A 22,805-nucleotide genomic window follows, 5' to 3' on the forward strand; every position below is an offset into this window, starting at 1 on the left:
GAAATAAAGGAAAATCCTAATTTGTTTTACAAGTACATTAAGGGTAAAAGGATAACTAGGGAAAGGGTCGGACCCATTGAGGACCACGGGGTAATTAGTGTGTGGAGCCGGAGGATGTAGGTAGGGTTCTAAATGAATACTTTGTGTCAGTGTTCACTCGTGAGAGGGGCGGTGTGGGTATAGAAATCAGGGAGAAGGATTGTGATAATATTGAAGAGATTAACACAGACAGAGAGGAGATTCTGAATGGTCCGGCAGGCTGAAAAGTAGACAAGTCTCCAGGACCAGATGAAATGTATCCCAGGCTGCTGAGTGAGGTAAGGGGGGGGGGGGGGGGGGGGACATAGCAGGGGGGGCAATAATTTTCAATTCCTCTCTGGCCGCAGGAGAGGTGGCGGAGAACTGAAGGATAGTCAATGTGGTTCCATTATTCAAGAAGGCGGGGAAGGAATAAACACCAGGCCAGACAGTCTAACCTCTGGTGGGGAAACTATTGGAAGCAATTCTGAGACAGAATTAATCTGCATTTGGAGAGGCCGGGATTAATCAGGAACAGTCAGCATGGGTTTGTTAAGGGGAAGGGGAAGGGCTGCGGGGCAGCAGGGTAGCATGGTGGTTAGCATAAATGCTTCACAGCTCCAGGGTCCCAGGTTCGATTCCCGGCTGGGTCACTGTCTGTGTGGAGTCTGCACGTCCTCCCCCTGTGTGCGTGGGTTTCCTCCGGGTGCTCCGGTTTCCTCCCACAGTCCAAAGATGTGCGGGTTAGGTGGATTGGCCATGCTAAATTGCCCGTAGTGTCCTAATAAAAGTAAGGTTAAGAGGGAGGTTGTTGGGTTACGGGTATAGGGTGGGTTTGAGTAGGGTGATCATGGCTCGGCACAACATTGAGGGCCGAAGGGCCTGTTCTGTGCTGTACTGTTCTATGTTCTATGTTCTATGAAGTCATGTCTGACCAACTTGATTGAGTTGTTTTGAAGAGGTGACCAGGTGTGTAGATGAGGGAAATGCATTTGACGTAGTTGACTTGGACTTCAGCAAAGCTTTTGATAAGGTTCCACATGAGAGACTGATAGTGAAGGTAAGAGCCCGTGGCATCCCAGGAAATTTGGCAAATTGGGTCCAGAATTGGCTGAGTGGCAGGAAGCAGAGGGTGATGGGCGGGGGGGGGGTTTCTGACTGGAAGCCAGTGGGGTCCCACAGGGATCAGTGTTGGGGTTCCGCAGGGATCAGTGTTGGGGTTCCGCAGGGATCAGTGTTGGGGTTCCGCAGGGATCAGTGTTGGGGTCCCACAGGGATCAGTGTTGGGGCCCTTGTTATTTGTGGTTTATATCAATGATTTAGATGTGAATGTAGGAGGGTTGATCAGTAAGTTTGCGGATGATCCGAAAACGATGGGGTGGTAAATAGCGAGGAGGATGGCCTTCGATTACAGGAGAATATAGACGGGCTGATCAGTGGCCAATGCAGTTCAATCTGGATAAGTGTGAGGTGATACACTTGGGCAGGACAAACAAGGCAAGGGAATGCATGATAAACGGCAGGACCCTGGGAAGCACCGAGGATCAGAGGAATCAGGGCGGCACGGCAGCACAGTGGTTAGCACAGTTGTTTCAGAGTCACAGGTTCGATTCCCGGCTTGGGTCACCGTCTGTGCGGAGTCTGCATGTTCTCCCAGTGTCTGCGTGGGTTTCCTCCGGGTGCTCCGGTTTCCTCCCACAGTCCAAAGATGTGCAGGTTGGGTGGACTGGCCATGCTAAATTGCCCTTACTGTCCATAATGGTTGGGTGGGGTTACTGGGTTATGGGGATAGGGTGGAGTTGTGGACTTGGCTAGGGTGCTCTTTCCAAGGGCCCGTACAGACTCGATGGGTTGAATGGCCTCCTTCTACACTGTAAGTTCTATGATTCTGTGGTTTACATGCACACTGGTTCCTTACGGTATCAGAGCACGTGGGTACAGTGGTTAAGAAGGTATAAGAAGGGGCTGGTTTAGCTCACTGGGCTAAATCGCTGGCTTTTAAAGCAGACCAAGGCAGGCCAGCAGCACGGTTCGATTCCCGTACCAGCCTCCCCGGACAGGCGCCGGAATGTGGCGACTAGGGGCTTTTCACAGTAACTTCATTGAAGCCTACTCGTGACAATAAGCGATTTTCATTTCATTTTCATATGGTAAACTTGCCTTAATTAGCCGAGGTATAGAGTTTCAGAGCAGGGAGGTTATGCTGGAACTGTATAAAATGTTGGTTAGGTCACAGCTGGAGTATTGTGGGCAGTTCTGGAATCCACATTATAGGAGGGATGTGATAGCCACTGGAAAGGGAGCAGAGGAGATTTACCAGGATGTTGCCTGGGCTGGAGAGTGTTAGTTGTGAAGAGAGATTGGATAGACTGGGATTGTTTTCCTTGGAGCAGAGGGGACTGAGGCGGGACAGGATTAAGATGTATAAAATTATGAGGGGCCTGGATAGAGTAGACAGGAAGCAACCTTTCCCCTTGGGGAAGGGGTCAATGACCAGGGGGCAGAGATTTACGGTAACGGGCAGGAGGTTTAGAGGGTATTTAAGGTAAGGGGCAGGAGGTTTAGAGGGTATTTAAGGTAACGGGCAGGAGGTTTAGAGGGTATTTAAGGTAACGGGCAGGAGGTTTAGAGGGTATTTAAGGTGAGGGGCAGGAGGTTTAGAGGGGATGTGAGGGGAAACCTTTTCACCCAGAGGGGGGTGGGAGTCTGGAACTCGCTGTCTGACAGGGGGGTGGAGGCAGAGACCCTCACAACATTTCAGAAGGATTTGGATGCTCACTTGTGATCCCAGGGCTCACACGGCTTTGGGCCAAATGCTGGGAAATTGGATTAGAATAGTTAGGTGGCTGTTTTTGACCAGCACAGTGCGATGGGCTGATGGGCCTTTGCTGTACTGTATGACTCTCTGACTCGAATACCCACACCCTACGTACCCAACCTCCGTATACCTAACCCCAGTTTACACAACCCCTGTATAGCCAATCACTGTACACTCAACACCTATATTCTGAAACCCTATATACCTATCCTTTATACCCACCCTTTGTATACTCAACAGCTGTATACTTAACCACTATATACCCCACCCCGTATACCCAACACTGTATATTCAAACTTGCATACTCAAACCCTGAACACCCAACCCCAGTGGACCCAAACCCTGTATACTCAAGCCTATATACGCAAATTTGTATATTCAACCCTTGTATACCCAAATCTCCTGTCTACCCATCTCCAATATACCCATTTATTATATACCCAACTCCTGTATACCCTTATGCTCAAACATGTATACCCAACCCCTCTATACTCAACTCCTGTACATTAAAACCTATGTATGCAACTCATGTATACCTAACCACTGAATACTCAACCCCTGTGTACTCAAATCTAGTATACCCAAACCCTGCATACCCAACCGCTGTATATCCGATATCTGTATGCCTAACCCATGTATACTCAAAACATTGCACACTCAAATTCTGTACACTCCACCTGTCTACAGCCAACATCTGAATACTCAAACCCTCTGTTTGAGGGGAGGATCTGTACTCAACCGCTGTCTACCTCACCCCTGTATATGCAACCTCTGTACAGCCAATCACTGTATATTCAACAGCTATATACTCAAACTTTGTATACCAAACTTCTGTGTACCCTGTACATTCAGCCACTGAGTACTTAATCCCTACACAACCCTGTATACGCATCCCCTGTATGTGCAAACCTGTATACTTAAACACTGTACATCTGACCTCAGTATACCCAAATCATGTACAGATAAGCCTGTACATGAGGATTAACTTTCACCATCTCTTTGTAGACCTGGTGCTCGAGGGTGTGTTATGGAGCTGACGAATCTGGACTCCACCATCCAGGATTATCTGAACCTGCTCGAATCGATTTACTCTTCCTGCCCAAAAACAGCTCAGATTGCAATTGATGTGGCGACAAACCCTCCCCAACCTGGAGACCCCTCGTACCAGCTCTTCATGGATGTGAGTCCTTTGCCTGTAGCCTGCTGTGATTTCCTATCCTCACTCGCACCTCCTCACAAGTCAGTAAAATCCTCCCCTCAAACGTCAGCAATGACAGTCGGAAGGAAATATGTTAACCTTGTGTAACTTACTGATGCCTCATTTCACACTCCATTTATAACTCACCGATTCAATCCTCACTGGAGGACTGTGTCCTATTCCGGAAAGATGCCAGTCCATGGAGATTGACTGGATTGGTTCCGGGGGTGAGTCGGTACTGGGAATGCGGAGAGGACGGGATTTATCTCCTCGGAGCCGTGACAGTTCAGAGGTGAATAGTTTTGAGTAAATGAGGAGAAAGTGTTGACCATGACAGGAGCAGCGGTAAATAGGGGGACACAGATGTGTGGTCTTCTTTGTGTTTTTTATTCAGGATGGTTGGCATAGTTTTCCTCAAAGACCACAGTGTAGCTTTTGCTGAAACAATGCGATGATTTTATTTATACTACTAAACTGGGTTTCGCCACTTAGTCCTTTAGAATACAGAATTGATCAATAACATCTAACTCCACTCACCTACTGCTAATCTCACTACTGGTATTAACTATAATCTAACCTTCTCACGCTAACTGCTCTGATATCCTTCACCAGCAATCCCCTGCATACAATCCTCCCCTAATGTCCAGCATCACTGCTTTATATAATTGTGTCTTCAGCTCCCTCTAGTGTCTATTCTTGATACTGCGTTAACCCTTGCAATGCTGCTAATTCTGATAATGCCACAAGGTGGACAAACGATGAAAGAACCAGAGGGGGAGGGAGATAACTTTTCGCTGTGAATTGTTGTGATCGGGAAGTGACTGCCTGACACGGCGGAGGAAACAGATTCAAGAATAACTTGACAAATGGAATTGAATAAACACTTAAAAGAAAAATTTGATCAGGTTGTGAGGGTGAGTTTAATTGGGTAATTCATCCAGAGGGCCAGCGCAGGTTTGGTGACTGGATAACTTTGTCCTGTTTCGGATCGTTCCGTGATTCTACGGTTTTGGGCGTGTGTTAATTCCTGATTCTTTGTGACCAGTCTGGACTCAATAAAATCTGAGATGGATTAGCAGGTATCAATTATTGTTTTATTTCCACCAGCTTGCAAGGCTGACTCACACGTGGGACATTAGAACACACACAGCTGTCTTATAAAGTTCCCAAAAGTTAGTGAGAGCTAAGACAAAGAAATCACAGCACATATTGATTGAATCACATCAAGATTCGCATACAAGCTTCCCATAGGCCAATGTATACACCTTCTGACCTGGCCATATATCCTGATTGGCTCATGTTGCATTTTCCCTTACCCAGCATCCTTTTCACTATTCTCTCCATGAGGCAAAGCTCCCCTCCCCCTTCCTAGCCATGCTGTGCTCATCCCTTTGTTCTCTGTTTGTAAACTCATTACCCTCAGGGTCCTATTGTCCATCATATTCGTTTGTTCACTTCCTCACGTGCACCCTCAAATGGACGTAGCCGAGTTCACAGAGTTCAACAAGGTCAACAAAATGAACTGGGAACATCGTGAAAAACCTCCTGGATACTGGGAATCTGAGATGATGCTCTCGGGTGGTTTGAATTACCCTGAGAGTGTAGAATTAAAAAAGCACGTTAAAATGAACTACAATTAAATGACATTTTCTTCCAGTGAATAATGTAAACCGGAAATCTGATGTTGAAAATGATGGACAGAACTTCAGATAGGGAGGACAATATTGACCAGGGTCAATGAGGAGAGATGACATATCTCAGGTTGTACTCTCAGCAACGTCAAAGGATGAGGGGTGATTTGATTTTTTGGAGGGATTTTGAGAAGAATAATTGGACAAATTGAGAAAAGGTTCCTGTGATGGTAGGGTAGACGAGAACAAGCTGACCTAACCTTAAGATCAGAACCAGATCACTCGCAGGACAGACTTAGAATCACATGGGCGGCATGGTAGCATTGTGGTTAGCACTGTTGCTTCACAGCTCCAGGGTCCCGGGTTCGATTCCCGGCTTGGGTCACTGTCTGTGCGGAGTCTGCACGTTCTCCCCGTGTCTGCGTGGGTTTCCTCCGGGTGCTCCGGTTCCCTCCCACAAGTCCCGAAAGACGTGCTGTTGGGTGAATTGGACATTCTGACTTCTCCCTCTGTACCCGAACAGGCGCCGGAATGTGGCGACTAGGGGCTATTCACAGTAACGTCACTGCAGTGTGAGCCGACAGGAAGCGGCTAATCAGCCCATTGAATCTGCACCAACCCTCTGAAGGAGAACCCACCCTCGGCCCACTTCCCCCATCCTATCCCCGTAGCCCCACCTAACCTTTGAACACCACGAAGGGGCAATTTAGCATGGCCAATCCACCCTAACCTGCACATCTTCAGACTGTGGGGGGAAACCGGAGCACCCGGAGGAAACCCACGTAGACACGGGGAGAACGTGCAGACTCCGCACAGACAGTCACCTGAGGCTGGAATTGGACTTGAGGCCCTGGCGCTGTGAGGCAGCAGTGCTAACCACTGTGCCACCGTGCTGTCCAATTCTTTGTAAAAAGTGAAGCACTGTTTGAGAAAATGCTGTCGATGTTCAACTAATCATTTAAACTCAGAGAGCAATTTGGTTTGCTCGGTCAGGGAGTGAAGGAATGTGGACTCAGGTGGGCAGGAGCTGGGCACTGAATTTATCACGGTCATCAGCCGTGATCTCATGGAATGGCCTCATGCCCCAATATCTGACTGGCCGATTGGTGACGTCTCTCTCTGACTGAATGTCCAATAATCTCACGTTACCAATCAAAGCTTCTTTCAAAGACCATTGATGGCATTGATCATAGATCATAGAATTTACAGTGCAGAAGGAGGCCATTCGGCCCATCGAGTCTGCACCGGCTCTTTGGAAAGAGCACCCTACCCAAGGTCCACACCTCCACCCTATCCCCATAACCCAGTAACCTCACCCAACACTAAGGGCAACTTCGGACGCTAAGGGTAATTTAGCATGGCCAATCCACCTAACCCGCACATCTTTGGACTGTGGGAGGAAACCGGAGCACCCGGAGGAAACCCACGCACACACGGGGAGGATATGCAGAGTCCGTACAGACAGTGACCCAAGCCAGAATCGAACCGGGGACCCTAGAGCTGTGAAGCAATTGTGCTAACCACAATGCTACCGTGCACTGTGCAGCTTTGCCAGTGTTGATGGTGTTGATCCAGAGGCACTGTGCAGCTTTGCCAGTGTTGATGGTGTTGATCCAGAGGCACTGTACAGCTTTGCCAGTGTTGATGGTGTTGATCCAGAGGCACTGTGCAGCTTTGCCAATGTTGATGGTGTTGATCCAGAGGCACTGTACAGCTTTGCCAGTGTTGATGGTGTTGATCCAGAGGCACTGTGCAGCTTTGCCAGTGTTGATGGTGTTGATCCAGAGGCACTGTACAGCTTTGCCAGTGTTGATGGTGTTGATCCAGAGGCACTGTACAGCTTTGCCAGTGTTGATGGTGTTGATCCAGAGGCACTGTACAGCTTTGCCAGTGTTGATGGTGTTGATCCAGAGGCACTGTACAGCTTTGCCAGTGTTGATGGTGTTGATCCAGAGACACTGTACAGCTTTGCCAGTGTTGATGGTGTTGATCCAGAGGCACTGTACAGCTTTGCCAGTGTTGATGGTGTTGATCCAGAGGCACTGTACAGCTTTGCCAGTGTTGATGGTGTTGATCCAGAGGCACTGTACAGCTTTGCCAGTGTTGATGGTGTTGATCCAGAGGCACTGTGCAGCTTTGCCAGTGTTGATGGTGTTGATCCAGAGGCACTGTACAGCTTTGCCAGTGTTGATGGTGTTGATCCAGAGGCACTGTACAGCTTTGCCAGTGTTGATGGTGTTGATCCAGAGGCACTGTACGGCTTTGCCAGTGTTGATGGTGTTGATCCAGAGGCACTGTGCGGCTTTGCCAGTGTTGATGGTGTTGATCCAGAGGCACTGTACGGCTTTGCCAGTGTTGATGGTGTTGATCCAGAGGCACTGTACAGCTTTGCCAGTGTTGATGGTGTTGATCCAGAGGCACTGTACAGCTTTGCCAGTGTTGATGGTGTTGATCCAGAGGCACTGTGCAGCTTTGCCAGTGTTGATGGTGTTGATCCAGAGGCACTGTACGGCTTTGCCAGTGTTGATGGTGTTGATCCAGAGGCACTGTACAGCTTTGCCAGTGTTGATGGTGTTGATCCAGAGGCACTGTACAGCTTTGCCAGTGTTGATGGTGTTGATCCAGAGGCACTGTGCAGCTTTGCCAGTGTTGATGGTGTTGATCCAGAGGCACTGTACAGCTTTGCCAGTGTTGATGGTGTTGATTCAGTGGCACTGTACAGCTTTGCCAGTGTTGATGGTGTTGATTCAGTGGCACTGTGTAGCTTTGCCAATGTTGATGGTGTTGATCCAGAGGCACTGTACAGCTTTGACACTGTTTCTTTTCCCAGGAGAAACGGAGCATTCAGGGAAAGATGATTGCGAATGCTGACCTAACCGAGGAAATGTTCAACAGTGTGCCAGGGATGTGTTGTCAGCCAATCAGCAGTGGGGTTTACGCCTTCCCAAGGATTGAGATTCCAGCCAAAGCCATTGAGGAAGCCAAGGTAATAATGGAAAAACCTTGGGAACTGGGAATAGGAATGACTGATTGTTTGAGATCCCCTCCGTCCCATGGCCCCTCTCCCCCCGCTACATTTCTGTATCCTCCTCCATGTCCAACTCTCTAAGACCGCCACAGACCTGGGGGAGCTGTCAGATGGTTTCATTCCTTTACCGGATGTGGACGTCGCTGGTTCTATTGGGGATTTATTGCCCACCCCTAGTTGCCCCTTCAAGGTGATGACTTGTGGGGGTGGGGAGTTGGGGAGCGGAGATACCTGAGGGGGGGGCAGCAGATACCTGTGGGGGTGGGGAGGGGGAGGAGGAGAGATACCTGTGGGGGGTGTGGAGTTGGGGAGCGGAGATACCTGTGGGGGTGGGGAGGGGGGGGAGAGATACCTGTGGGGGTTGGGGAGGTGGGGGGAGAGATACCTGTGGGGGTGGGGAAGGGGGGAGGAGAGATACCTGTGGGGGTGGGGAGGGGGGGAGGAGAGATACCTGTTGGTGTGGGGAGGTGGGGGGAGAGATACCTGTGGGGGTGGGGAGGGGGGGAGGAGAGATACCTGTGGGGGTGGGGAGGGGGGGGAGGAGAGATACCTGTTGGGGTGGGGAGGTGGGGGGAGAGATACCTGTGGGGGTGGGGAGGGGGGGAGGAGAGATACCTGTGGGGGTGGGGAGGTGGGGGGAGAGATACCTGTGGGGGTGGGGATGTGGGGGGAGAGATACCTGTGGGGGGTGTGGAGTTCGGGAGCGGAGATACCTGTGGGGATTGGAGAGGGGGGAGGAGAGATACCTGTGGGGGTGGGGAGGTGGGGGGAGAGATACCTGTGGGGGTGGAGAGGGGGGAGGAGAGATACCTGTGGGGGTGGGGAGGTGGGGGGAGAGATACCTGTGGGGATGGAGAGGGGGGAGGAGAGATACCTGTGGGGGTGGGGAGGTGGGGGGAGAGATACCTGTGGGGGTGGGGAGGTGGGGGGAGAGATACCTGTGGGGGTGGGGAGGGGGGGGAGATACCTGTGGGGGGTGGGGAGGTGGGGGGAGAGATACCTGTGGGGGTGGGGAGGTGGGGGGAGAGATACCTGTGGGGGTGGGGAGGGGGGGGGGAGATACCTGTGGGGGGTGGGGACGTGGGGGGAGAGATACCTGTGGGGGTGTGGAGTTGGGGAGCGGAGATACCTGTGGGGGGTGGGGAGGGGGGGGGGAGAGATACCTGTGGGGGAGGGGAGGGGGGAGGAGAGATACCTGTGGGGGTGGGGAGGGGGGGAGGAGAGATTCCTGTGGGGAGTGGGGAGGTGGGGGGGGGAGATACCTGTGGGGAGTGGGGAGGTGAGGGGAGAGATACCTGTGCGGGTTGGGGAGGGGGGGAGGAGAGATACCTGTAGGTATGGGTAGGGGGGAGGAGAGATACCTGTGGGGGGTGGGGAGGGGGGGGAGAGATACCTGTGGGGGTGGGGAGGTGGGGGGAGAGATACCTGTGGGGGTGGGGAGGTGGGGGGAGAGATACCTGTGGGGGTGGGGAGTTGGGGAGCGGAGATACCTGCGGGGGGTGGGGAGGGGGGGGGGAGATACCTGTAGGTATGGGTAGGGGGGGAGGGTAGATACCTGTGGGGGGTGGGGAGGGTGGAGAGAGATACCTGTGGGGAGTGGGGAGGTGGGGGGGAGTGATACCTGTGGGGCGGTGGGGAGGATGGGAGGAGAGATTCCTGTGGGGAGTGGGGAGGGTGGGGGGGAGAGATACCTGTGGGGGTGTGGAGTTGGGGAGCAGAGATGCCTGTGGGGGGTGGGGAGGGGGGAGGAGAGATACCTGTGGGGATGGGGAGGGGGGAGGAGAGATACCTGTGGGAGTGTGGAGTTGGGGAGCAGAGATACCTGTGGGGGGTGGGGAGGGTGGGAGGAGAGATACCTGTGGGGGTGGGGAGGGGGGGAGGAGATATTCCTGTGGGGAGTGGGGAGGTGGGGGGAGAGATACCTGTGGGGGTTGGGGAGGTGGGGGGGGGAGAGATACCTGTGGGGGTTGGGGTGATTGATGAATGGTTGAGTCTCTTGGCATCTGAGTGAACCAATTGTGATTGGACGCTCACCGTGAGGCCCCTCATTAACATATTGAGGAGGCCCACCTCCCTTTATAGGCAGCTACCAAGAATGCCTGAAAAACGGTACAAAGAATTTGGACGTGCTCCCTGTGCACGAGTTCGACTCCCAAAATTGGAACCAGTTTGATGGCTGGGATCATGTCCAACTGCACAAACACAAAATACAACTTGACAAAGGAACTAAAAGTAGAAATGCTGAAATCACCTGGATCTGTGGAGAGTTAATATTTCCTCCGGGTGCTCCGGTTACCGGTAGTGGTGGTGGGTTTGGAAGGTGCTGCCTGAGGAGCCTTGGTAAGTTGCTGCAGTGCATCTTGTAGATGGTACACACGGCTGCCACTGTGTGTCGGTGGTGGAGGGAGTGAATGTTTGTGGAAGGAGGAGCAATCAAGCGGGGCTGCTTTGTCCTGGATGGTGTCGAGCTTCTTGAGTGTTGTTGGAGCTGCACTCATCCAGGCAAGTGGAGAGTATTCCATCACACTCCCGACTTGTGCCTTGTAGATGGTGGGCAGGCTTTGGGGGGGGGGGGGGGTCAGGAGGTGAGTTACTCTCCGTAGGATTCCTAGCCTTTGACCTGCCCTGGTAGCCACAGTATTAATGTGGCTGGGTCCAGTTCAGTTTCTGATCTATGGTATCCCCCAGGGTGTTGATTGTGGGGATTCAGTGATGGTAATGCTATTGAATGTCACGGGGCGATGGTTAGATCCTCTCTTGTAGGAGATGGTCATGCATTCCACTTGTGTGGCGCAAATGTAACTTGCCACTTGCCAGCCCAAGCCTGGATATTGTCCAGGTCTTGCTGCATTTGGACACGCACTGCTTCATTTTAATTTCAATTTTAATAATAATCTTTATTATTGTCACAAGTAGGCTTCCCTTAACACTACAATGAAGTTACTGTGAAAATCCCCCAGTCGTCACACTCCGGCACACGTTCAGGTACACAGAGGGAGAATTCAGAATGTCCAAATTACCTAATAGCACGTCTTTCGGGACTTGTGGGAGGAAACCGGAGCGCCCGGAGGAAACCCACGCAGACACGGGGAGAACGTGCAGACTCCGCACAGACAGTGACCCAAGCCGGGAATCGAACCTGCGACCCTGGAGCTGTCAAGCAACAGGGATGCATTATCTGAGGAATCGGGAATGGTGCTGAACAGGGGCTGGTTTAGCTCACTGGGCTAAATCGCTGGCTTTTAAAGCAGATCAAGCAGGCCAGCAGAACGGTTCGATTCCTGTACCAGCCTCCCCGGACAGGCGCCGGAATGTGGCGACTAGGGGCTTTTCACAGTAACTTCATTGAAGCCTACTCGTGACAATAAACGATTTTCATTTCATTTTCAATTTTTTTCACTTCACATTGTGCTGTCATCAGCAAACATCCCCACTTCTGGTGGGTCTGACATTGAGGTCATTGATGAAGCAGCTGAAGGTGGTTGGAGCCGAGGACACTACCCTGAGGAACTCCCGCAGTGACGTCCTGGAGCTGAGATGATTGACCTTCAACCACCACAACCATCTGCCCTCATCTGAAATGCCAATAATTGGGGTCCGAGGGAACCATGGCAGCCTGATTTACAAGTACTCTCTGGTTATGCAGGGTGCTTTGATCAGAGCTTTCAAAATAGGAAGTTAGATTGCAAGGTGGGAGAGAGATAACATTTCTGTAGGTGACAGAGTGTTAATAATTCAGTCACTGGAATCAGTAATTGAGGATTTTGCTGAATCTCTTTCAGCTCCGACATCAGGAACCGGATTTGTTTTACTGTCTGAAGCTGTTGGAGGAGACAGGACACTTGGTTATCCCGGGAAAAGTATTCGGACAGCAGAGTGGTACATATCACTTCAGGTATACGGACACATAAACACTCCCTAAAATAGAATGTAGCAGACGGGAACCTGCAATTCCAAAACGTATCCATAACTGGAGATTCACACATTCCATACCTGCGCACTTTGTGGACCGGGTGACTGTGGTTAACATCATTCACTGGGCATCTCTCTCGCCTAAACTGTCAGAGGGTCAGTACTGAGGGAGTGCTGCTCTGTCAGAGGGTCAGTACTGAGGGAGTGCCGCACTGTCAGAGGGTCAGTACTGAGGGAGTGCTGCACTGTCAGAGGGTCAGTACTGAGGGAGGGCTGCACTGTCAGACGGTCAGTACTGAGGGAGTGCCGCACTGTCAGAGGGTCAGTACTGAGGGAGTGCTGCACTGTCAGAGGGTCAGTACTGAGGGAGTGCTGCACTGTCTGAGTGTCAGTACTGAGGGAGTGCTGCACTGTCAGAGGGTCAGTACTGAGGGAGTGCTGCACAGTCAGAGGGTCAGTACTGAGGGAGTGCCGCACTGTCAGAGGGTCAGTACTGAGGGAGTGCTGCACTGTCAGAGGGCCAGTACTGAGGGAGTGCTGCACTGTCAGAGGGTCAGTACTGAGGGAGCGCTACACTGTCAGAGGGTCAGTACTGAGGGAGTGCTGCACTGTCAGAGGGTCAGTACTGAGGGAGTCCGCACTGTCAAAGGGTCAGTACTGAGGGAGTGCCGCACTGTCAGAGGGTCAGTACTGAGGGAGTGCTGCTCTGTCAGAGGGTCAGTACTGAGGGAGTGCCGCACTGTCAGAGGGTCAGTACTGAGGGAGCGCTGCACTGTCAGAGGGTCAGTACTGAGGGAGTGCTGCACTGTCAGAGGGTCAGTACTGAGGGAGTGCTGCACTGTCAGAGGGTCAGTACGGAGGGAGTGCTGCACTGTCAGAGGGTCAGTACTGAGGGAGTGCTGCACTGTCAGAGGGTCAGTACTGAGGGAGTGACGCACTGTCAGAGGGTCAGTACTGAGGGAGTGACGCACTGTCAGAGGGTCAGTACTGAGGGAGTGCTGCACTGTCAGAGTGTCAGTACTGAGGGAGTGCAGCACTGTCAGAGGGTCAGTACTGAGGGAGTACTGCACTGTCAGAGGGTCAGTACTGAGGGAGTGCCGCACTGTCAGAGGGTCAGTACTGAGGGAGGGCTGCACTGTCAGAGGGTCAGTACTGAGGGTCAGTACTGAGGGAGTGCCGCACTGTCAGAGGGTCAGTACTGAGGGAGTGCTGCTCTGTCAGAGGGTCAGTACTGAGGGAGTGCCGCACTGTCAGAGGGTCAGTACTGAGGGAGCGCTGCACTGTCAGAGGGTCAGTACTGAGGGAGTGCTGCACTGTCAGAGGGTCAGTACTGAGGGAGTGCTGCACTGTCAGAGGGTCAGTACGGAGGGAGTGCTGCACTGTCAGAGGGTCAGTACTGAGGGAGTGCTGCACTGTCAGAGGGTCAGTACTGAGGGAGTGACGCACTGTCAGAGGGTCAGTACTGAGGGAGTGACGCACTGTCAGAGGGTCAGTACTGAGGGAGTGCTGCACTGTCAGAGTGTCAGTACTGAGGGAGTGCAGCACTGTCAGAGGGTCAGTACTGAGGGAGTACTGCACTGTCAGAGGGTCAGTACTGAGGGAGTGCCGCACTGTCAGAGGGTCAGTACTGAGGGAGGGCTGCACTGTCAGAGGGTCAGTGCTGAGGGCGTGTTGCACTGTCAGAGGGTCAGTACTGAGGGAGGGCTGCACTGTCAGAGGGTCAGTGCTGAGGGCGTGTTGCACTGTCAGAGGGTCAGTACTGAGACAGTGCCGCACTGTCAGAGGGTCAGTACTGAGGGAGTGCCGCACTGTCAGAGGGTCATTGCTGAGGGAGTGCTGCACTGTCAGAGGGTCAGTGCTGAGGGAGTGCTGCACTGTCAGAGGGTCAGTACTGAGGGAGTGCTGCACTATCAGAGAGTCAGTACTGAGAGAGTGTTGCACTGTCAGAGGGTCAGTACTGAGGGAGTGCTGCACTATCAGAGAGTCAGTACTGAGAGAGTGTTGCACTGTCAGAGAGTCAGTACTGAGGGAGTGCTGCACTGTCAGAGGGTCAGTACTGAGGGAGTGCTGCAGTGTCAGAGAGTCAGTACAGAGAGAGTGTTGCACTGTCAGAGGGTCAGTACTGAGGGAGGGCTGCACTGTCAGAGGGTCTGTACTGAGGGAGTGCCGCACTGTCAGAGGGTCAGTACTGAGGGAGTGCCACACTGTCAGAGGGTCAGTACTGAGTGAGTGCCTCACTGTCAGAGGGTCAGTACTGAATGAGTGCCGCACTGTCAGATGCTCAGTACTGAGGGAGTGCGGCACTGTCAGAGGGTCAGTACTGAGGGAGTGCCGCACTGTCAGAGGGTCAGTACTGAGGGAGTGCCACACTGTCAGAGGGTCAGTACTGAGTGAGTGCCTCACTGTCAGAGGGTCAGTACTGAGTGAGTGCCGCACTGTCAGAGGGTCTGTACTGAGGGAGTGCCGCACTGTCAGAGGGTCAGTACTGAGGGAGTGCCGCACTGTCAGAGGGTCAGTACTGAGGGAGTGCCGCACTGTCAGAGGGTCAGTACTGAGGGAGTGCCGCACTGTCAGAGGGTCAGTACTGAGGGAGTGCTGCACCGTCAGAGGGTCAGTACTGAGGGAGTGCTGCACTGTCAGAGGGTCAGTACTGAGGGAGTGCTGCACTGTCAGAGGGTCAGTACTGAGGGAGTGCCGCACTGTCAGAGGGTCAGTACTGAGGGAGTGCAACACTGTCAGTTTCAGTACTGAGGGAGTGCCGCACTGTCAGAGGGTCAGTACTGAGGGAGTGCTGCACTGTCAGAGGGTCAGGACTGAGGGAGTGCCGCACTGTCAGAGGGTCAGTACTGAGGGAGTGCTGCACTGTCAGAGGGTCTGTACTGATGGAGTGCCGCACTGTCAGAGGGTCAGTACTGAGGGAGTGCCGCACTGTCAGAGGGTCAGTACTGAGGGAGTGCCGCACTGTCAGAGGGTCATTGCTGAGGGAGTGCTGCACTGTCAGAGGCTCAGTGCTGAGGGAGTGCTGCACTGTCAGAGGGTCAGTACTGAGGGAGTGCTGCACTATCAGAGAGTCAGTACTGAGAGAGTGTTGCACTGTCAGAGGGTCAGTACTGAGGGAGTGCTGCACTATCAGAGAGTCAGTACTGAGAGAGTGTTGCACTGTCAGAGAGTCAGTACTGAGGGAGTGCTGCACTGTCAGAGGGTCAGTACTGAGGGAGTGCTGCAGTGTCAGAGAGTCAGTACAGAGAGAGTGTTGCACTGTCAGAGGGTCAGTACTGAGGGAGGGCTGCACTGTCAGAGGGTCTGTACTGAGGGAGTGCCGCACTGTCAGAGGGTCAGTACTGAGGGAGTGCCACACTGTCAGAGGGTCAGTACTGAGTGAGTGCCTCACTGTCAGAGGGTCAGTACTGAGTGAGTGCCGCACTGTCAGAGGGTCTGTACTGAGGGAGTGCCGCACTGTCAGAGGGTCAGTACTGAGGGAGTGCCGCACTGTCAGAGGGTCAGTACTGAGGGAGTGCCGCACTGTCAGAGGGTCAGTACTGAGGGAGTGCCGCACTGTCAGAGGGTCAGTACTGAGGGAGTGCTGCACCGTCAGAGGGTCAGTACTGAGGGAGTGCTGCACTGTCAGAGGGTCAGTACTGAGGGAGTGCTGCACTGTCAGAGGGTCAGTACTGAGGGAGTGCCGCACTGTCAGAGGGTCAGTACTGAGGGAGTGCCGCACTGTCAGAGGGTCAGTACTGAGGGAGTGCCGCACTGTCAGAGGGTCAGTACTGAGGGAGTGCAACACTGTCAGTTTCAGTACTGAGGGAGTGCCGCACTGTCAGAGGGTCAGTACTGAGGGAGTGCTGCACTGTCAGAGGGTCAGTACTGAGGAAGTGCCGCACTGTCAGAGGGTCAGGACTGAGGGAGTGCCGCACTGTCAGAGGGTCAGTACTGAGGGAGTGCTGCACTGTCAGAGGGTCTGTACTGATGGAGTGCCGCACTGTCAGAGGGTCAGTACTGAGGGAGTGCCGCACTGTCAGAGGGTCAGTACTGAGGGAGTGCCGCACTGTCAGAGGGTCAGTACTGAGGGAGTGCCGCACTGTCAGAGGGTCAGTACTGAGGGAGTGCCGCACTGTCAGAGGGTCAGTACTGAGGGAGTGCCGCACTGTCAGAGGGTCAGTACTGAGGGAGTGCCGCACTGTCAGAGGGTCAGTACTGAGGGAGTGCCGCACTGTCAGAGGGTCAGTACTGAGGGAGTGCCGCACTGTCAGAGGGTCAGTACTGAGGGAGTACTGCACTGTCAGAGGGTCAGTACTGAGGGAGTGCTGCACTGTCAGAGGGTCAGTACTGATGGTGTTGTTCATGGTGATTGGCTTTTGGACGAGATTTTCAATGTAGGAACATTGGACCGAGGTGAGGAGTTATCCATTTGCCCTGCTCTGCATTCAATTAGCTCATGGCTCATCTATTTGTTGTCTCAACCCTGTCTGACCCCATAACCCTTGACCCCCCTTTTCAACCAAAAACCTGTCACTCGGAGTTGAATATATTCAATGAGCTACAGCCTCCACTGCTCTCTGGGGAAGAGAGTTCCACAGTTTTAGCGATGCTCTGTGAGGAAAACATTCTCCTCCTCTCCACCGTTAAGGGACACCTCTTATTGTTAAACTGTCCCCTGGTTCTGGTCTCCCCCACAAGGTGAAATATCCGCCCCTCACCCTATCCCCTCCCCTCAGGATCTTGTATGTCTCAATCTGATCACCTCTCCTTCTTCTAAACTCCAAAGGTCAACCTTGCTTCACAGGATAAACTCTTTGTCGCAGGAATGATCCAGTCAACCTTCTCTGAACGGCTATGAACACAACCCTTTCTTTCTTCAAATAAGGCGACCAAGACTGTGCAGACTGCTCCAGATGTGGTCAGCCCGAGGCCCTGTCCAGCTGCAGTGAAACGGCCCCACTTTTATATTCCATTCCCCTCGTAATAATAGATGGCAACATTCCATCTGCCTTCCTCAGCACTCGCTGTAGCTGCAGACTCACTTTATACCATTCATGGACCAGCACACAGATCCCTCACCCCACGTTTCATGGACCATCGCCCCCCCCCCCCCCCCCTCGGCCTGGAACGGGCAACCTGGGCACCTTGGCGTTCCAGCCTGGTACCGTAGAAGTGCCCCTGCCAGGCATGGTCCCAAACTCACATTTCATTCTCTTCCCAGCATCTTCACCCTGTCCCACGGTGATCGTTTTAAGTTCCTCACTCCCTCTTGATTCTACAACGTTTTTGGGGAAGTCTTTTCCAGTGAAGACAGGCACAATAAATACCTGTTTGATGCCCCTTGTCAGTGCCCTGGTTTCAGTCATCAGTTCCCGTAACTCACTCTCGACAGGATCGGCATTGACTGTTGTACTTCTGACTGCCGTTCACTCTGCTCCACTTTCTCTCTCTTTCTTTTTAAGTCATTCTTTTCCGCTTCTTTACTTCGGCACAAACTTCTGACCGACCAATCACCTTCACAAAACCGTCGTGTTTCTGTAAACTTGACACGATGCTTAACTTGTTGATTCAGCCCTGGATGCTGCTTCCTTGAGCCTTCCCTTCTCACTGGGACAGATCTTGGCTGAGACTTATTCAACATTTCTGAAATATATGGCAGTCCATCTCTACGCTGGGGGCTGGTTTAGCACAGTGGGCTAGACAGCTGGCTTGTAATGCAGAACAAGGCCAGCAGCGCGAGTTCAATTCCCGTACCAGCTTCCCCGAACAGGCGCCGGAATGTGGCGACTAGGGGCTTTTCACAGTAACTTCATCGAAGCCGACTTGTGACAATAAGCGATTATCATTATTACTTTCCTCCCTTTTAACCAAGTTTCTCAGTTCACTTTAGCTAGCTCTGCCCTCATACCCCTAAAATGGGCAGCACGGTGGTGCAGTGGGTTAGCACTGCTGCCTCACGGTGCTGAGATCCCAGGGTCGATGCCGGCTCTGGGTCACTGTCCGTGTGGAGTTTGCACATTCTCCCCGTGTCTGCAAAGGATCCCCCCGCAATTCACAAAAATGCAGGCCAGGTGGATTGGCCACGCTAAATAGCCCCTTAATTGGAAAAAATGCATTGGGTACTCTAAATTTAAAAAAAAGATTTAAAAAAATAAAATGTTAGGATCACTGTTACCTGGGACTCCTGTACCTTGATTTATTGATTCGTCCTGTCTTTCACACATGACCAGATCCAGAATAGCTTCTGCCCTCTGCAATTTAGGAATGAGAACTAAAGGTGCGAAGGTGGGGTTAGTTTGCAGAACAGCCTTGATCTCATTGAATGATGTAACAGGCTCGAAGGGCTGAATGGCCTCCTCCTGTTCCTGTGCAACAGGCTGCGGGGGCTGAATGGGCCTCCTCCTGTTCCTGTGTAACAGGCTCCGGGGGCTAAATGGCCTCTTCCTGTTCCTGTGTCACAGACTCGAGGGGCTGAATGGGGCCTCCTGTTCCTGTGTAACAGGCTCGAGGCGCTGAATGGGCCTCCTCCTGTTCCTGTGTAACAGGCTCGAGGCGCTGAATGGGCCTCCTCCTGTTCCTGTGTAACAGGCTCGATGGGCTGAATGGGCCTCCTCCTGTTCCTGTGCAACAGGCTGCGGGCGCTGAATAGGGCCTCCTCCTGTTCCTGTGTATCAGGCTCCGGGGCTGAATGGCCTCCTCCTGTTCCTGTGTATCAGGCTCGAGGGGCTGAATGGGCCTCCTCCTGTTCCTGTGTAACAGGCTCGAGGGGCTGAATGGGGCCTCCTCCTGTTCCTGTGTAACAGGCTCGAGGCTGAATGGGGCCGCCTCCTGTTCCTGTGTCACAGGCTCGAGGCGCTGAATGGGCCTCCTCCTGTTCCTGTGTAACAGGCTCGAGGGGCTGAATGGGCCTCCTCCTGTTCCTGTGTAACAGGCTCGAGGGGCTGAATGGGGCCTCCTCCTGTTCCTGTGTAACAGGCTCGAGGCTGAATGGCCTCTTCCTGTTCCTGTGTCACAGGCTCGAGGGGCTGAATGGGCCTCTTCCTGTTCATCAGGCTCGAGGCTGAATGGCCTCTTCCTGTTCCTGTGTCACAGGCTCGAGGGGCTGAATGGCCTCCTGCTGTTCCTGTGCAACAGGCTGCGGGCGCTGAATGGGCCTCCTCCTGTTCCTGTGTAACAGGCTCGAGGGGCTGAATGGGCCTCCTCCTGTTCCTGTGTAACAGGCTCGATGGGCTGAATGGGCCTCCTCCTGTTCCTGTGTAACAGGCTGTGGGCGCTGAATGGGACCTCCTCCTGTTCCTGTGTATCAGGCTCGAGGCTGAATGGCCTCTTCCTGTTCCTGTGTAACAGGCTCGAGGGGCTGAATGGGGCATCCTCCTGTTCCTGTGTAACAGGCTGCGGGTGCTGAATGGGGCCGCCTGCTGTTCCTGTGTAACAGGCTCGAGGCTGAATGGGCCTCTTCCTGTTCATCAGGCTCGAGGCTGAATGGCCTCTTCCTGTTCCTGTGTCACAGACTCGAGGGGCTGAATGGGGCCTCCTCCTGTTCCTGTGTATCAGGCTCGAGGCTGAATGGGCCTCTTCCTGTTCCTGTGTCACAGGCTCGAGGGGCTGAATGGGCCTCCTCCTGTTCCTGTGTAACAGGCTCGAGGCGCTGAATGGGCCTCTTCCTGTTCCTGTGTAACTGGCTCGAGGGGCTGAATGGGGCCTCCTCCTGTTCCTGTGTATCAGGCTCGAGGCTGAATAACCTCTTCCTGTTCCTGTGTCACAGGCTCGAGGGGCTGAATGGGCCTCCTCCTGTTCCTGTGTAACAGGCTTGAGGCGCTGAATGGGCCTCTTCCTGTTCCTGTGTAACTGGCTCGAGGGGCTGAATGGGGCCTCCTGCTTTTCCTGTGTCACAGGCTCGAGGGGCTGAATGGCCTCCTGCTGTTCCTGTGTAACAGGCTCGAGGGGCTGAATGGGGCCGCCTCCTGTTCCTGTGCAACAGGCTCGAGGGGCTGAATGGGGCCGCCTGCTGTTCCTGTGTAACAGGCTCGAGGGGCTGAATGTGGCCGCCTGCTGTTCCTGTGTAACAGGCTCGATGGGCTGAATGGGGCCGCCTCCTGTTCCTGTGTAACTGGCTCGAGGGGCTGAATGGGGCCGCCTGCTGTTCCTGTGTAACAGGCTCGATGGGCTGAATGGGGCCTCCTCCTGTTCCTGTGTAACAGGCTGGAGGGGCTGAATGGGGCCGCCTCCTGTTCCTGTGTAACAGGCTGGAGGGGCTGAATGGGGCCGCCTCCTGTTCCTGTGTATCAGGCTCGAGGGGCTGAATGGTCTCCCCCTGTTCGTGTTTTCCCTTCATCTTCGTCATTGATCATCAACCAATTCTGATCCTTCTGAACTGTCTGTCGTACTGAATCCATGTCGGCCACATTCAGCTGATTGAAACCTAATTGGTTCTTGGGTATTGTTCAGTAACATATCAACCATCACGGTGAATCGACTTCACCCCCTCCCACGTCAGGTCATGTGCTGTGAGAAAAAACAAACAGCATTCAGCGTCACAATCCCTGACATCGAAATAAATTATTGATTTACCAGGAACCTAATCATTCGAATCAAATGGCAGCAAGGATTGTGCTGACTGACTCCAGACTTTGAGTTGAGTGTTGTTGTAACCTCTGCCGTCTCACCTTGGGAAGGTTCAGCAACATTACTGAGCCCCTTTCTGCGCCGGGAAATCTTTTTGAAGCAGGGAGACTGAGGGTCTAATCGGCTACAACCATCCTGACGCTTCCGCTTTTTTTTCAGGATGGGTATCCTGGCTCCAACTCCGAATTTGAAGAACGCCCTGAAAAGCATCGCGCAGTTTCATCCCAAATTCACAGCCGAGTTCTCCTGAGTGTCGATGCAGGCGGGAGGGGAGGGGAAGTGTCGTCTGTCTCTCCTTCCACTGCTCCACAGGTCACAATAACATCCGAATGATTTCCCCAGCTACCTACACAGCCAAATATATGCTTCACCCCCAAATTTCAGCATCACCACTCAACACCCACAGCTGATTAAAGATATGAAATATGAAAGTATGAGAATTGCTCTTTATAAATTCTTCCCCTCACCAACAAAATCATAAACTCAATTCTGCTGAAGTCCGTCTGGTTTTAAAGAGTCACTGGTCCTGGGGAAAGATGGTGGAGTGCGTTAAATGCCACCCGGGTGACCCTATCGATGACTCCTGCTCTGATTTCAGACCTGGATCTGCAGCTACAGCATTGCGTTCCTGCTCACTTGTACCGTGAGCAGCAGAAATGTATAAACCTTTGTGTTCGACAGCAAAGCGGAAGGCAAGAGTTTTGATGCAGCAATTAAATAGTTTGATCGCTATTGTCTTGTTATGCTCTTGGCGTAGCGTAAGCTGCTTCCTTGATGTTCACTCTGACAAAGGAAGGTTCAGACGTGGAGATAACTTCAACACATTTATTAAACTATTTACAATTCTCCTACTCGGGTTCGCCACTACTGTTAATCCTTCTGTAGCTACTCAGACTGACAAACCAGTCTGCTACAATCCACGTGGTGGGAGTGATATTCAATCAACCCTGTGTCTGTACTCACTGAGTGTCTCCACTGGAAAGAGGAAGATCATGTGTGCTGTGTCCTTTATATATGGGTTGGTGTAATGCCCCCCTGTGGTAGTGTCACCTCTGTGTGTATCGTGAATGCCCATTGGTCGTGTCCTATCTTACTGACCTATTGGTTGAGTGTCTGTGTGTCATGTCTCTGGTGCTCCCTCTAGTGTCTAGCTAGTCTATGTGTACTTACATTAACCCCTTGTGTATCTACAGTGATGCATATCACCACATCTATTAGACAAACGACATAGGAGCAGAATTAGGCCATTTGGCCCATCGAGTCTGCTCCGCCATTCAATCATGGCTGACATTTTCTCATCCCCATTCTCCTGCCTTCTCCCCATCACCCCTGATCCCCTTATTGATCAAAAACCTATCTATCTATCTCTGTCTTAAAGACACTCAGTGAATTGGCCTCCACAGCCTTCTGCGGCAAAGAGTTCCACAGATTCACCACCCTCTGGCTGAAGAAATTCCTCCGCATCTCTGTTTTAAAGGATCATCCCTTTATTCTGAGATTGTGTCCTCTGCTTCTAGTTTTTCCTACAAGTGGAAACATCCTCTCCATGTCCACTCTATCCAGGCCTCGCAATATCCTGTAAGTTTCAATAAG

General features: G+C 52.6%; 1 protein-coding gene across 1 annotated transcript in view; it reads left to right on the plus strand.

The window, feature by feature from the left end:
* Positions 1–22,016, plus strand: part of LOC119965724 (alanine aminotransferase 2-like) — an 82,962-nt gene extending 60,946 nt beyond the window's left edge. Inside the window, exons 8-11 of the mRNA XM_038796487.1 lie at positions 3,842–4,016; positions 8,496–8,651; positions 12,476–12,588; positions 21,372–22,016. Coding sequence (XP_038652415.1) covers positions 3,842–4,016; positions 8,496–8,651; positions 12,476–12,588; positions 21,372–21,462 — 535 coding nt within the window. The 3' untranslated portion in view covers positions 21,463–22,016. The remainder of the gene's footprint in view (positions 1–3,841; positions 4,017–8,495; positions 8,652–12,475; positions 12,589–21,371) is intronic.
* Positions 22,017–22,805: the final 789 nt, after the last annotated feature.

Source organism: Scyliorhinus canicula, chromosome 5 (assembly GCF_902713615.1).
Source record: "Scyliorhinus canicula chromosome 5, sScyCan1.1, whole genome shotgun sequence".
NCBI lineage: Eukaryota > Metazoa > Chordata > Chondrichthyes > Carcharhiniformes > Scyliorhinidae > Scyliorhinus > Scyliorhinus canicula.